The sequence below is a fragment of the Rana temporaria genome, chromosome 4 (genome assembly GCF_905171775.1).
Source record: "Rana temporaria chromosome 4, aRanTem1.1, whole genome shotgun sequence".
NCBI lineage: Eukaryota > Metazoa > Chordata > Amphibia > Anura > Ranidae > Rana > Rana temporaria.
In genome coordinates, this window is record NC_053492.1 from 329,029,466 (window position 1) to 329,046,607 (window position 17,142).

Genomic DNA, 17,142 nt, shown 5'->3' on the forward strand with positions numbered 1-17,142 from the left:
TATATATGTATGTATGTATATATATGTATATATATATATATATATATATATATATATATATATATATATATATATTAGTGGTGTTCATTAGGTAAAATTTATTGGAATAGCAATGTATTTCTTACTGTGTTTAAAAGCCTATATTTTGATGTGTCAGGCATGGGATGTGACCATTCAACATCCTATCCCTGAACAAAAGCCATTCACACCTTTAGCTGTGAAAAGGCTCATCTCTGGGTTTTTCCCAGAGAAATCTGGAAGTGACATGTAGAAGCTAAATGACCATTTGTCTTCTGAATGTAGCTACATTCAGAATGCCTCCCCCTTTTAGATGGTATAAATTGTACAGAGACACACAGTTTTGTTAGAACAGCATTTTGAATGTATGACACACTGTTCTCCAAGCTTTTAGATTTTCTGGAAGCTTGCTTGTATATTAAATACATCTTTTTGAAATCAATTTGGATTCAGCAGTCAACTTTACTGAAGAACTTTAAGTTAAAGTTTTTTCCCCGTCAGTTGTCATTGGTTGTTAACAACACTGGGGTAGATTCTAGGGTTGTCCCGATACCGATACTAGTATCGGTACCGATACTGAGCATTTGCGCGAGTACTTGTACTCGCGCAAATGACCCGATGCTTTTTTTTTTCCAGTGACGAGCGTGGAGCTGAGAGGGGGTGGAGAGCAGGCTTAGAGGAGGCAGAGTAGAGCAGCCTGAACATGCTGAGGGGCGGAGAGTGGGCGGATGGAGAGCTGGCCGAGAACGTTCTGGTGGGCGGAGAGCGGGATGATGCTTTTTTTTTTTTTCTTCAGTGACAAACATGGAGCTGAGAGGGGGTGGAGAGCAGGCTTAGAGGAGGCAGAGGAGAGCAGCCTGAACATGCTGGGGGGCGGAGAGTGGGCGGATGGAGAGCTGGCCGAGAACGTGCTGGTGGGCGGAGAGCGGGATGATGCTTTTTTTTTCTCCAGTGACGAGCGTGGAGCTGAGAAGGGGTGGAGAGCAGCCTGAATATGCTGAGGGGCGGAGAGCTGGCCGAGAACGTGCTGGTGGGCGGAGAGCGGGATGATGCTGGTGGGCGGAGAGTGGGCGGATGGAGCGGGATGAGAAACTGCTGAGAGGGGCGGAGTGTGGGCGGAGAGTAGAACAAGCAGGACCGAGAGCAGAGCAGTCCTCTCAAGTAAGGAAGTAAAATAGATTGTGTGAAGTACACTGAATGAATACTGCTGTGACTGTCACTACTCACTAGTACTATATATGTGCCAGTTGAAATAAGTAATTGGGTGCCGTCACTGCCATGTCACTATCTAACATTGCATGATTTTAATTCTGTGTCAGAACAGTATGGAGTCACCTAAAAATTAGAGGCTCTTTAGATAATAGAATCTGTAGAGACTAGAGAGAGACATTCTCAATTGGACTTTAGCAATGTAATGTATAGTTTTACAAAAAATAACATTTTTCATTTAAAATAATTTGATCATTTTATTTGATAAGCTCTGCATGGCCCAGGGGGAGGGGAGACCAGTGTAAGGGGCATTCTTGCTACTGACCACCTGTATAAGGGACATTCTTGCTACTGACCACCTGTGTAAGGGACATTCTTGCTACTGACCACCTGTGTAAGGGACATTCTTGCTACCGACCACCAATGTAAGGAGCATTCTTCATATCATTAGTCTGTTTTGTGGTTTGAAAACTGTCACATGACATAAAAAAAAGTATCGGTATTCGGTATCGGCGAGTACATGAAAAAAAGTATCGGTACTTGTACTCGGTCCTAAAAAAGTGGTATCGGGACAACCCTAGAAGATTCAGGTAGGGGCGCGCACTACTACGGAGGCGCAGCGTACAGTTTTTATGCTACGCCTCCGTAAATTACTTGAGCTACGCTTCATTCACGAAGCATTTGCTCCATAATTTGCGGAACCGTTTCGTAAAAGTGGCCGGCGTAAGCGTGCGTAATTTAAATGATCCCGTAAGGGGCGTGGATCATTTAATTTAGGCACGTTCCCGCGCCAAACGTACTTCGCATGCTCCGTCAGGAAAATTTCCCGACGTGCATTGTGGTAAATGACGTCGCAAGGACGTCATTTGCTTCGATGTGAACGTAAATGGCGTCCAGCGCCATTCACGATTCACATACGCAAACGACGTACATTTCGAAAATCGCGACGCGGGAACGACGTGTATACTTACCATTGGCTGCGCCTCCTAATAGAAGGAGCAGCCTTACGCAGAAATCGACGAACGCAAACGACGTAAAACTCGAACGCTGACCACTACGGGAACGCCACCTAGCGGCCATTGTAAGAATGCAGCCTAAGATACGACGGCATAAGAGCCTTATGCCAGTCATATCTGAGGCCCCATACACACGATAGAATCCATCCGCTGAAAAATCCCACCGAATGGGTTTCAGCGGATAGATCCTATGGTGTGTACACTCCAGCGGATCTGTTTCCGCAGATATTTATCCCCTGGGATGGATTCCAGCAGATAAATATTTGCTGACATGCTAAACAAATCTATCCGCTGGAATCCATCCCAACGGATGGATCCGCTGGTCTGTATAGACTCACCGGATCCATCCGTCCGAAGGGATCCCCCGCATGCGTCGTAATGATTCGACGCATGCGTGGAATTCCTTATATGACAGCGTCGGGCACGTCATCGCCAGAGGATTTCAGCGCGGATTTCAATGCGATGGTGAGTACACTCCATCGCATTGGAAATCCGCACAAATCCTCGAGAGGATTTATCCGCGGAAACGGTCCGCTGGACCGTATTCGCGGATAAATCCTCTCGTGTGTATGGGGCCTTAGGCTACAGTCGGCGTATCGAGCTTTCTGAATACAGAAAGTCGATACGCCGGTGCTACTTAGCAATTACGCTGCGTATCTATGGATACGCAGGCGTAATTGCTTGCTGAATCCACCCCACTGACTCACCTCTGCTTTTCTCAGTTGTCAGTGAAAGAAATCCATACCGACCACTTTGAGTTGTTAGGACGCCGGAGGGCTTCTAACAACCAAAACAAAATGTGAGCAATGTGCATTTCCACTGTCTATGGGGCACAAAATCATACTACATCGCACCAAAGTAGTGCCAGTATCTACCTTAAAGTGGCATCACAGTTATATTGCATTGATAGGAACAGGCACCACTGAAATCAATGTGATTTCAATTGTCATGCAATTCTCTGTGATCCACTAGTGTGAACCAGGCCTAAAACAGAAAACAATACATATTAATAATAAATATGAAAAAATACCAGGATGCTGCTCTTTATGCCATATTTGTTTATTAATAATGAGTTACAGAGATGTTATACACCTAAATAATTTTTAATGTATACAGAATTAGTAATCTGACCCATTTCTATATGAATAACTAAAGTGAAGAACACATACAGCATTATTATACAATCATTATTCAAGTATTTTTGCTGATCCATGATTCTCATTAGATGTTCATTGCTAGGCTGATGAACTAAAAAGGAAAGAAAATGAACATTTGTATTTACATGTTTTTAAAATTTTTTTTTTTAGAAAACAAATTACTTTTACGTGCCTATAATAATATGTCAATAAGTATATTGCCACTGCAGAAACAGAATAAGGATAGTGCACTTTAAATACATGATATCTTTAAAATTGAGACTTGGGTCTGTGCTTCTTCTGAGGCTTGTGTGGAGGTAGAAGAGTTGTGGCACGAACCATAGGGCTTTTATTTTATTGTCACACTTAACCACTTAAGACCCGGACCAAAATGCAGCTAAAGGACCTTGCCCTTTTTGCGATTCGGCACTGCGTCACTTTAACTGACAATTGCGCGGTCATGCGACGTGGCTCCCAAACAAAATTGGCGGCCTTTTTTTCCCCACAAATAGAGCTTTATTTTGGTGGTATTTGATCACCTCTGCGGTTTTTATTTTTTGCGCTATAAACAAAAATAGAGCGACAATTTTGAAAAAAATGCTATATTTTTTACATTTTGCTATAAAAAATATATTAAAAAAAAAGTTTTCCTCAGTTTAGGCCGATACGTATTCTTCTACCTATTCTTGGTAAAAAAAATCGCAATAAGCGTTTATCGGTTGGTTTGCGCAAAATTGATAGTGTTTACAAAATAGGGGATAGTTTTATTGCATTTTTTATTATTTTTTTTTTTTTTACTACTAATGGCGGCGATCAGCGATTTTTTTCATGACTGCGACAATATGGCGAACACTTCGGACAATTTTGACACATTTTTGGGACCATTGTCATTTTCACAGCAAAAAATGCATTTAAAATGCATTGTTTATTGTGAAAATGACAGTTGCAGTTTGGGAGTTAACCACAGGGGGCGCTGTTGGGGTTATGTGTTCCCTGAAGTGTGTTTACAACTGTAGGGGGTGTGGCTGTAGGTGTGACGTCATCGATTGTGTCCCCCTATAAAAGGGATGACACGATCGATGACGGAGCCACAGTAAAGAACGGGGAAGCTGTTTTTACACACGGCTCTCCCCGTTCTTCAGCTCCGGGGACCGATCGCGGGACTCCAGCGGCGATCGGGTCCGTGAGTCTCGCTGTCACGGAGCTTCGGACCGGGTCGCGGGAGCACGCCGCCGGCGCGCCCACGACCCCACGGCTGGGCTTAAAGGACAACGTACCTATACGTTGATGTGCCCAGCCGTGCCATTCTGCTGACGTATATCAGCGTGAAGGGGTCCTTAAGTGGTTAAGTCAGACAGGCTTTTTCCATCGGATATTCCGATCGTGTGTAGCCCCATCTGAGTTTTTTCATCAAAAATTCAGATGAATTCCATCGGAGTTTAGATATAGAACATGTTCTATTTTTCTCCGATGGAATTCCGATGTGATTTGGCTGGGCTAAAGCCTGATCGTGTGTACGCTGCATTAGAGTTTAAATTGGGGAATTAGATGGAAACAGGAGAAGTGAAAGAATGGCTATTTGTAATTTTTGTAATTGCAATTAATTTTTTAGGGAAATATACACTATGGGGCAGATCCACATACATCTGCGCCTGGCCACTGTAACTTACTTTTATTTGGTTCGAATCCTCAACGAATTTGCGCCGTAAGTTACGGCGCCGTAGTGTATCTCTTGCGGCGTAAGGGCGCGGAATTCAAATGGATGTAATGGGGGCGTGTTTTATGTTAATACGTCATGTTCCGACGTAAACAACGTTTTTTTTTAACTGCGCACACGCGCCGTCCCTGGGGGTATCCCAGTGCGCATGCTCGAAATTAAACCGGAACCCTCCAATGCTTAGGACGGTAATGTCATTCGACGCAAATTCCTATTCGCGAACGACTTACGCAAACTACGTAAAAAATTCAAAATTTTACGCGGGAAGGAAGGCCATACTTAACATTGAGTACGCCTCAGTATAGCAGCTTTAACCACTTAAGCCCCGGACCAATACGCTGTCTAAAGACCAAAGGTGTTTTTACAATTTGGCAATGCGCTGCTTTAACTGGTAATTGCGCGGTCATGCAATGTTGTACCGAAACGAAACTTGCGTCCTTTTCTTCCCACAAATAGAGCTTTATTTTGATGGTATTTGATCGCCTCTGCGATTTTTATTTTTTGCGATATAAACGCAAAAAGACCGTAAATTTAGAAAAAAAATGATTTTTCTTATAACAAAAAGTAAAAAAAATCGAATAAACTAAATTTTAGTCAAACATTTAGGCCAAAATGTATTCAGCCACATGTCTTTAGTAAAAAAAATCGCAATAAGCGTATATTTATTGGTTTTCGCAAAAGTTATAGCGTCTACAAACTAGGGTACATTTTCTGGAATTTACACAGCTTTTATTTTATGACTGCCTATCTCATTTCTTGAGGTGCTAAAATGGCAGGGCAGTACAAACCCCCCCCAAATGACCCCATTTTGGAAAGTAGACACCCCAAGGAAACTGCTGAGAGGCATGTTGAGTCCATTGAATATTTAATTTTTTTGTCCCAAGTGATTGAATAATGACGAAAAAAAAAAAAAAAAAATGTTTACAAAAAGTTGTCACTAAATGATATATTTCTCACACATGCCATGGTTATATGTGGAATTGCACCCCAAAATACATTCTGCTGCTTCTCCTGAGTACGGGGATACCACATGTGTGGGACTTTTTGGGAGCCTAGCCGCATACGGGGCCCCAAAACCCAAGCACCGCCTTCAGCATTTCTAAGGGCACACATTTTTGATTTCACTCCTCACTACCTATCAAGGTTTCGAAGGCCATAAAATGCCAAAATAGCAAAAAAAAAAAACAAATGACCCCATTTTGGAAAGTAGACACCCTAAGCTATTTGCTGAGAGGCATGTCGAGTCCATGGAATATTTTATATTTTGACACAAGTTGCGGGAATATGACAAACTGATTTTTTTTTGCACAAAGTTGTCACTAAATGATATATTGCTCACACATGCCATAGTTATATGTGGAATTGCACCCCAAAATACATTCTGCTGCTTCTCCCGAGTACGGGGATACCACATATGTGGGACTTTTTGTGAGCCTAGCCGCATACGGGGCCCCGAAAACAAAGCACCGCCTTCAAGATTTCTAAGGGCATACATTTTTGATTTCACTCCTCACTACCTATCACTACCTATCACAGTTTTGAAGGCCATAAAATGCCAAGATGTCACACAACCCCCCCCAAATGACCCCATTTTGGAAAGAAGACACCCCAAGCTATTTGGTGAGAGGCATGTTGAGTCCATGGAATATTTAATTTTATGGCCCCAAGTGAATGAATAATGACCAAAAAAAAAAAAAAAAAAAATTTTTACAAAACGTTGTCACTAAATGATATATTTCTCACATATGCCATGGGCATATGTGGAATTGCACCCCAAAATACATTCTGCTGCTTCTCCTGAGTACGGGGATACCACATGTGTGGGACTTTTTGGGAGCCTAGCCGCGTACGGGACCCCGAAAACCAATCACCGCCTTCAGGATTTCTAAGGGCATAAATTTTTGATTTCACTCCTCACTACCTATCAAGGTTTCGAAGGCCATAAAATGCCAAAATAGCAAAAAAAAAAACCAAATGACCCCATTTTGGAAAGTAGACACCCTAAGCTATTTGCTGAGAGGCATGTCGAGTCCATGGAATATTTTATATTTTGACACAAGTTGCGGGAATATGACAAACTGATTTTTTTTTGCACAAAGTTGTCACTAAATGATATATTGCTCACACATGCCATAGTTATATGTGGAATTGCACCCCAAAATACATTCTGCTGCTTCTCCCGAGTACGGGGATACCACATATGTGGGACTTTTTGTGAGCCTAGCCGCATACGGGGCCCCGAAAACAAAGCACCGCCTTCAAGATTTCTAAGGGCATACATTTTTGATTTCACTCCTCACTACCTATCACTACCTATCACAGTTTTGAAGGCCATAAAATGCCAAGATGTCACACAACCCCCCCAAATGACCCCATTTTGGAAAGAAGACACCCCAAGCTATTTGCTGAGAGGCATGTTGAGTCCATGGAATATTTAATTTTATGGCCCCAAGTGATTGAATAATGACCAAAAAAAAAAAAAAAACATTTTTACAAAACGTTGTCACTAAATGATATATTTCTCACATATGCCATGGGCATATGTGGAATTGCACCCCAAAATACATTCTGCTGCTTCTCCTGAGTACGGGGATACCACATGTGTGGGACTTTTTGGGAGCCTAGCCGCGTACGGGACCCCGAAAACCAATCACCGCCTTCAGGATTTCTAAGGGCATAAATTTTTGATTTCACTCCTCACTACCTATCACAGTTTCGAAGGCAATAAAATGCCAAAACAGCACAAAACCCCCCCAAATGACCCCATTTTGGAAAGTAGACACCCCAAGCTATTTGCTGAGAGGCATGTTGAGTCCATGGAATATTTAATTTTTTTGCCCCAAGTCACTGAATAATGACCAAAAAAAAAAAAATACAAAACGTTGTCACTAAATGATATATTGCTCACACATGCCATGGGCATATGTGGAATTGCACCCCAAAATACATTCTGCTGCTTCTCCTGAGTACGGGGATACCACATGTGTGGGACTTTTTGGGAGCCTAGCCGCGTACGGGACCCCGAAAACCAATCACCGCCTTCAGGATTTCTAAGGGCATAAATTTTTGATTTCACTCCTCACTACCTATCACAGTTTCGAAGGCAATAAAATGCCAAAACAGCACAAAACCCCCCCAAATGACCCCATTTTGGAAAGTAGACACCCCAAGCTATTTGCTGAGAGGCATGTTGAGTCCATGGAATATTTAATTTTTTTGCCCCAAGTCACTGAATAATGACCAAAAAAAAAAAATACAAAACGTTGTCACTAAATGATATATTTCTCACACATGCCACGGTTATATGTGGAATTGCACCCCAAAATACATTCTGCTGCTTCTCCTGAGTACGGGGATACCACATGTGTGGGACTTTTTGGGAGCCTAGCCGCGTCGGGCCCCGAAAACAAGCACTGCCTTCAAGATTTGTGTGAGTGAAATCAAAAATTTATGTCCTTAGAAATCTTGAAGGCGGTGCTTGGTTTTCGGGGTCTCATACGCGGCTAGGCTCCCAAAAAGTCCCACACATGTGGTATCCCCGTACTCAGGAGAAGTAGCAGAATGTATTTTGGGGTGCAATTTCCACATATAAACCATGGCATGTGTGAGAAATATATCATTTAGTGACAAATGTTTTGTACATTTTTTTATTTTAATTTTTTTTGGTCATGATTCAATCACTTGGGGCAAAAAAATTTAATATTCCATGGACTCAACATGCCTCTCAGCAAATAGCTTGGGGTGTCTCACTTTCCAAAATGGGTCATTTGGGGGTTTTTTTTTTGTGCTATTTTGGCATTTTATGGCCTTCGAAACTGTGATAGGTAGTGAGGAGTGAAATCAAAAATTTGCGCCCTAGAAATGCTGAAGGCGGTGCTTGGTTTTCGGGGTCCCCGTACGCGGCTAGGCTCCCACAAAGTCCCAAACATGTGGTATCCCCGTACTCAGGAGAAGCAGCAGAATGTATTTTAGGGTGCAACTCCACATATAACCATGGCATGTGTGAGCAATATATCATTTAGTGACACATTTTTCTTTTTTTTTTTTTTTTTCTCATTATTCAATCACTTTGGACAAAAAAAAAAAAATCAATGGACTCAACATGCCTCTCAGCAGTTTCCTTGGGGTGTCTTCTTTCCAAAATGGGGTCATTTGGGTATTTTTTGTGCTATTTTGGCATTTTATGGCCTTCGAAACTGTGATAGGTAGTGAGGAGTGAAATCAAAATTTACACCCTTAGAAAGCCTGAAGGCGGTGTGATTGGTTTTTGGGGTCCCGTACGCGGGCTAGGCTCCCAAAAAGTCTCACACATGTGGTATCCCCGTACTCAGGAGAAGCAGCAGAATGCATTTTGGGGTTGTAATTCCACATATGCCCATGGCATGTTTGAGCAATATATCATTTAGTGACAACTTTGCGCAAAAAAAAATATATTATATATATATATATATATTTATAATTTCCCGCAACTTGGGTCAAAATCTAAAATATTCCATGGACTTAAGATGCCTCTCAGCAAATAGCTTGGGGTGTCTACTTTCCAAATGGGGTCATTTGGGGGGGTTTTCAATTGTCCTGGCATTTATGCACAACAATTAGAAGCTTATGTCACACATCACCCACTCTTCTAACCACTTGAAGAAAAAGCCCTTCTGACACTGTTTTGTTTACATAAAAACATATTATTTTTTTGCAAGAAAGTAAAGTTGAAACCCCCAAACATTATATATTTTTTTAAAGCAAAGGCCCCTACAGATTAAAATGGTGGGTGTTGCAAAAAAAATTTCCACACAGTATTTGCGCAGCGTTTTTTTCAAACGCATTTTTTTGGGGAAAAAATACACTTTTTTTATTTTAAAGCACTAAAACACACTATATTGCCCAAATTATTGATGAAATAAAAATTATGATCTTAGGCCGAGTACATGGATACCAAACACGACATACTTTAAAATTGCGCACAAAACGCGCAGTGGCGACAAACTACATACATTTTTAAAAGCCTTTAAAAGCCTTTACAGGTTACCACATTAGATTTACAGAGTAGGTCTACTGCTAAAATGACTGCCCTCGATCTGCCCTTCGCGGTGATACCTCCAATGCATGGTGCAATTGCTGTTTACAATGACTCCAGACCGACGCTTGCGTTCGTCTTTGCGCAAGAGCAGGGGGGGACAGGATGCTTTTTTTTATTTTTTTTATTTTTTTTATATTTTTATTTCGCTTTTTTTATTTTATTTGTTAACTGTTCCTTCCATTTATTTATTTATTTACCATTTTATTGTTTATCTCAGGAATGTAAATATCCCTTATGATAGCAATAGTTAGTGACAGGTACTCTTTTTTTTTTAAATGGGGTCTATTAGACCCTAGATCTTTCCTCTGCCCTCAAAGCATCTGACCACACCAAGATCGGTGTGATAAATGCTTTCCATATTCTCAATGGCGCCGTTTATATCTGGGGGGGGGGACATTCCCTCCCACTGAATGTAAAAAGCAGTCTAGAGGCTAATTAGCCGCTAGGACTGCTTTTACATGAAAAGCCGACCGCTGGCTGAAAAGAATGATACCAAGATGATGCCTAAACCCGCAGGCATCATTCTGGTATAACCATTCCAAAGTCTGCAACATACCAGTACGTTGATGGTTCTTGTTGGACATGTATTGTAATCTTTTTTTTTTTTCATGCAGTCTGTTGGCTGAACAAAAAAAAGATTAATCGGTGGGTATGCCCACCATTAGAATACCTCCCTTCATCCACCCACTTCTAATGATGGGCATACATGCACCATTTATATATGCCGAAGCATGGGGGCATCCTCCCGCAAAAAAGTTATGCCGCGTACGGTCGGACTTTTCTATGCCGCGTACACACGGTCGGACTTTTCTATGCCGTGTACACATGGTCAGACTTTTCCACAGGAAAGCTCCGTAGGAATGTCAACCGTAATGTACGCGGCATTAGGAGCAAATCGCTCCATCCGCCCCTAATGGCCCCCCATGCTCCGGCATATATGCTCTTTTTTGAACTGTAGTGGTGAAATCACCTCCTACAGCATTGGAGTCGCGGCTTTATATATCGTGGGAGCAAACGCTGTTTGCTGTCACGCTAAATAAATCCGCACTGCAACTGAATGGCGTACCTGCTAAGCAAATGATGGTTAACATTAAAACAAAGTAACATTCCAGTATAACAGTAAGATCATACCATACCTGCAAAGCAAATACCTATAAAAAAACATAGTAAAAAATAAAACATTTTTAACGCAACCTGTGCCTAAAATATATATATGCCAAAGCATGGGGGCATCCTCCCGCAAAAAAAGTTATGCCGCGTACGGTCGGACTTTTCTATGCCGCGTACACACGGTCGGACTTTTCTATGCCGTGTACACATGGTCAGACTTTTCCACGGAAAGCCTCCGTAGGAATGTCAACCGTATGTAGGAGCAAAATCGCCTCCTCCGCCCCTGCTGCCCGCATGCTTCGGCATATATGCTCTTTTTTTAACTGTGGTGGTGAAATCACCTCCTACAGCACTGGAGTCGCGGCTTTATATATCGTTGGGAGCAAACGCTGTTGCTGTCAAGATAATAAGTCCGCGCAACAGCTGAATGGCCGTACCTGAAAACAGTAAAATAAATTACATACCTGAAAAGCAAGCATGAAAAAACATAACAACAATAAAACTTTGCAGAATAGAATACAGTAAAAAGAGCAGAACAATAGAGAGAGAATAGAGAGGGAGAGAACAATAAAACGACAACTATTTTTGGTTTTTTTATTTTTATATTTTTTTGTGTGTTTTTATTTTTTACTTTTTTTTTTTTTTTTTTTAACACTTTTTTTTGTAACTGTGAACTGTAACTTCAACTTTTCGGTTCCAGGTTTTGGGTCTCTCAAAATGCGATGGCATCTTGGGAGACCCTGTGTAAGTGAGCCTAGCCTGTGAAATGTTTCACCCTACACTAATAATTAACGTGTGCGTGGAAGCGTTCAAAACATTCACCAATACAAAGACCAGGATTGCCAGGACATTGGGACAAAAATAACGGGTGTCACGCCTAAATCCGCGCTTGGTACAGACACGACATTTTCTTTGGGGGGCTCGTTGGGTAGGGGTACTCGGGAGGACATAAGAAAAATGCCTCTCATGCAGTCGGCTTACTGCATTTGGTAGGAGATGGTGAGGTACAATACCGCCTGGATACAGGAGTTCTGTGATGATATCCCTCTGGAATTGAAGGAAGGATTCATTCCGTCCTGAAGCTCTGTATACGACATGAGCATTCAGTAGAGCCAATTGAAATAAATGTAGAGACACTTTTTTTGTACCAGCGTCTCGTCTTACGGGCAATATGATACGGCGCCATTAACTGGTCGTTGAGGTCCACCCCTCCCATGTTTTGGTTATATTCGTGGACACAGAGGGGTTTCTCCACAACACCAGTCGCCGTACGAATTTGGACTGTCGTGTCTGCGTGAAGGGTGGTAAGAACGAAAACATTCCTATTGTCCCGCCACTTCACAGCGAGCAAATTTTTACATCTGCAGCAGGCTCTCGCCCCCGGCCTAACACGGGCATCTACAAGCCGCTGGGAGGAAGCCCCGGCGATTAGGTCGCACGGTGCCACATGCTCCAATCTGTTGATCAAATAAGTGGCTAAAAAGTGGCACGCTGCTGTAAAAATTGTCCACATACAAATGGTACCCCTTTCCGAATAAGGGTGACACCAAGTCCCAAACAATCTTGCCAGCGCTCCCCATGTAATCTGGGCATCCTTCCGGCTCTACCTGACTATCTTTTCCCTCGTAACCCTAAAGCTCCATGTGTAGCCTGTGGCCCTGTCACAGAGCTTATAGAGCTTGACCCCGTATCTGGCACGCTTGCTGGGAAGGTACTGTTTGAAAGACAAACGGCCAGCAAATTTAATCAGGGACTCATCAACGCATACAACCTGCTGGGATTAAACAAGGCTGCAAAAACGTTCGTTGAAATGGTTTACGAGGGGCCGAATTTTATAGAGCCGGTCAAATTCAGGGTCTCCACGTGGACGACAAAGTGCATTGTCACTGAAATGCAGGAACCGCAGGATCGCCTCGTATCGTCTCCTGGCCATGTGAGCAGAGAAAATGTACATATGGTCAATGGGATGTGTGGACCAATACATCCGCAATGACGGAAATTTGTGTATGCCCATGTTGAGGGTAAGGCCCAGAAAGGTCTTAAATTCGGAAACCTCGAGAGGTTTCCATTCTTTGGCAAGGCGAGACTGGGGGTTAGCGGCGATGTAAGTACCAGCATATAAATTAGTCTGGTCCACAATAGATCTATAGAGATCTTCCGTGAAATACAGCGAATAAAAATCAAGTGACGTAAAGTTCGCTGTATCCACCTGAATACCGGGTTGGCCAGTGAATGGGGGAAGTACAGGTGCTGTAGAAGTGGTGGGGACCCAATCAGGATAGGCAAATTCTACAGGAAGGGCACTATGGGCACGACGGGCCTGTCTCTGTCTTCTATTGGTGGCAGCGGGACACTACTTGTGCTTGCCACATCGCCAGCTTCAAACTGCACTTATGGGACTCGCCACGTCACCAAGTGTTACTGCAGTGCTGGATAAACGACCAGGGTGTACTAGGCCGCTGGTGCTTGCCAATTCACCAGAAGGAATAGCGGCGCTAGTACTGGATCTCTGCTCCATACGAGGGTCCTGCGGTTCTTGCTGCTCAACAACATCAGAATGGGATCGGGTACGCCTGGCCTTAGCAGGGACCTCAACTTCGTCGTGCGAGCTATCTGACATGGAGCCGCTGTCGTAAATGGGTTCATATTCTGAGCCAGAATCTGTCAGATACGTGACCTCCTCCTCCTCACTATCTGACATGCACATGAACTCCAAGGCCTGCTTATCATTGTACCTTCGGTTTGCCATTTTGGACTCTAAATTTAGTGGTACAATGGTAAGGATTCACAGGTAAAAAAAGCACCTGACTATAGAAAAGCAAATGTAGAAAACGCTTCAAAAAAAACTGTAAGCGATCGCAGGGATCAGGCCTGTCTCTGCGAACGCTGCAGTTATGTGTCTTGTGTTTTGTAAGTGACAGTGATCGATCGATACTGCACTTGGGTGGGTTGGGCTGGGCAGAGGGGGAAAACGCAGGTGCTAGCGGGTATCTGGGCTGATTCCGCTAACAATGCGTTTTTGGGTACCCTAAACTGCTGGGTACGCTAGTATAGATCTGATCAGATCAGGTATCGATCCGTTCAGATCCTATACCACTAAGGGGGGGTGTATGCTTAGCGAGTGGGTGTGTAAGCGGTACTGGCTCTAACCTAACGCTGCCTGGGGCGACGCAGACCCTGACTGGCGCTAAAATTTATTTATATCACCCGCCGGGTGATCAGGGGGTTAAACCTATTGGGTTATATACGGCGGGTGCTCTGATGCTATAAACAGCAAACTAACCAACCAGCGTCAACCGTAACACTTATACGGTGATCACTGGTGAAAGGGTTAACTAGGGGGCAATCAGGGGGGTTAAAACCTTTATTCGGTAATATATGGGGGTACCTAACGCTTTCTAAAAACCTGGTGGCGAACCTAAAATAACTAAATAACTAACTGGCTAACCACGTCACCAGTGACACTTATACAGTGATCAGTGTGAAAGGGTTAACTCTAGGGGCAATCAGGGGTTAAAACCTTTATTTATGGGGGTACCTAACGCTATATAAACCTGGCGGCGAACCTCAAAAAAACTAACTGCCTAGCGGCAACAGTGACACTAATGCAGCGATCAGAAACCGATCGCTTAGTGACACTGGCAATAGGGGTGAAAGGGTTAACTCTAGGGGCAATCAGGGGTTAAAACCTTTATTTTATGGGGGTACCTAACGCTATATAAACCTGGCGGCGAACCTCAAAAAAAACTAACTGCCTAGCGGCAACAGTGACACTAATACAGCGATCAGAAACCGATCGCTTAGTGACACTGGCAATAGGGGTGAAAGGGTTAACTCTAGGGGCAATCAGGGGTTAAAACCTTTATTTATGGGGGTACCTAACGCTATATAAACCTGCGGCGAACCTCAAAAAAAACTAACTGCCTAGCGGCAACAGTGACACTAATACAGCGATCAGAAACCGATCGCTTAGTGACACTGGCAATAGGGGTGAAAGGGTTAACTTTAGGGGCAATCAGGGGTTTAAACTTTTTTGGGGGGGGGGGGTAGGGGGCTACCCTGGACCTAAAGGGGCCTAAACCTAACTGCCCTGACACTTTTTCTGTCACACTGACACTAAAAGCAGTGATCAGAAAATAAATGATCACTGCAATCAGTGACACTGTGACAGGGGGTGATCTGGGGGTGCTGGGGGGGTGATCGGGGGGGGGTTATGTGCCTATGTGTGCTGTGTCAGTGTGCTGTTGGTGCAACTCACAGTACTGACGTCTTCTCTCCTCTGGAACCGGACGAAAAGACCGCCAGAGGGGAGAAAACGTCACTTCCCTCCCTGCCTGTGTTTACAGTTACACAGGCAGGGAGGGCTCAGGTGGAATCCGATTCGCCGAGGGAGATCGAGAGGGGACGGCTGGAAACCAATAGCCGCCCCCTCCTCCCGGACCTCCCGTACACCGTTCCCGGCCGTCGCATGTACCGGAGGGGGTCCCGATCGGACCCCCGAACCCAGGTAAGGCGGGGACGTACCTGTACGCCCATGTGCCTGTACGTGCCATATTGTGGACGTATATGTACATGCGGTGGTCTGGAACTGGTTAACTATACGCCGGAAAAAGCCGAACGCAAACGACGAAAAAAATGCGCCGGCCGGACGTACGTTCGTGGATCGCCGTAAATAGCTCATTTGCATACTCAACGCGGATTTCGACGGGAACGCCACCTAGCGGCCGCCGAAAAATTGCAGCTTAGATCCGACGGCATACGAAGACGTACGCCTGTCGGATCTAGCCGAGATGCCGTTGTATCTTGTTTTGAGGATTCAAAACAAAGATACGACGCGGGCATTTTGAAATTACACCGGCGTATCAATAGATACGCCAGCGTAATTTCTTTGTGGATCTGCCCCTATAGGTATTTCAGGTCCAACTCTACCCTGTATTGGTCACCCTACCAAACCAAGCTATGAAAACTGCACCACAAACGCCAAAGTAAGGTTGCATTGCACTGCAATAAAATATTACAGTAAATGAGTATATACAGGGCACAGAACCAAGGCAAACAGAAATCAGATTATTATGTGTGTACTAGCAACTTACAAGCCACTCACTCCAGTGCTTCCTCTTGCTTCATGCCATTAGAGATTTGTTTTGCAAATCAGAGCAGGGGTAGTGTGGGAGTGAGCAGCAAGTATGAATAGAAAGTAGCCGCGCTTAGGAAACACTAAATGGAAATATGTGACAGTATTACAAACCAAACATAAAATAGGGATAGAAATAAGAGACTGCAGCCCCCCCAAGAATGTGATCCCCTAGGGGATACAAGAAATATATTGGCAATGGTGTGGGGGTGGTGGCGCTGTCTATATGGAGGCTGATAGTACCCAGAGGTGGTATGATACAGACTATATTGACCTCAACAACATGTGTGATTATAGTGTCTAGAATATAGTGCCTCCTAGTGTTAGTAAGTGATGTACCAACGGTAGGATAAATGACATGGGTGTTGTTAGAACCCCATGCAACACATAACAACAATTAATGCAAAAATGCAAATAAATATGATAAAAGTTGAATGAAAAATAATAAAGTGTTGACAAACAGCACAAATGCTGGAATCTTTTCCAAAAAGTGTCCAATAATGAAAAAATATATCCAACCAATATATATATATATATAAAAAATATGCAAAAAATATTGGACCTAGATAGCAACAGTCCGTGTAAATAATCCAATATTTAGATAAAGTGACAGCAGTCCAAGTGATGTATCAATGGTGATAATAGGTGAGCATGTGACTTTCCAAGCAGGTAGGTGATCACAGTATGCAGTAGTGCAGTGATGCGAAGTGGGTCCGGTGCTCCCC

The 17,142-nt window shown here is 43.5% G+C and overlaps 1 protein-coding gene across 1 annotated transcript in view; it reads right to left on the reverse strand.

Moving 5' to 3' along the window:
- Positions 1-3,283: 3,283 nt before the first annotated feature.
- Positions 3,284-17,142, reverse strand: part of CAPN9 (calpain 9) — a 1,050,568-nt gene continuing 1,036,709 nt past the window's right edge. Inside the window, exon 20 of the mRNA XM_040350717.1 lies at positions 3,284-3,491. Coding sequence (XP_040206651.1) covers positions 3,465-3,491 — 27 coding nt within the window. The 3' untranslated portion in view covers positions 3,284-3,464. The remainder of the gene's footprint in view (positions 3,492-17,142) is intronic.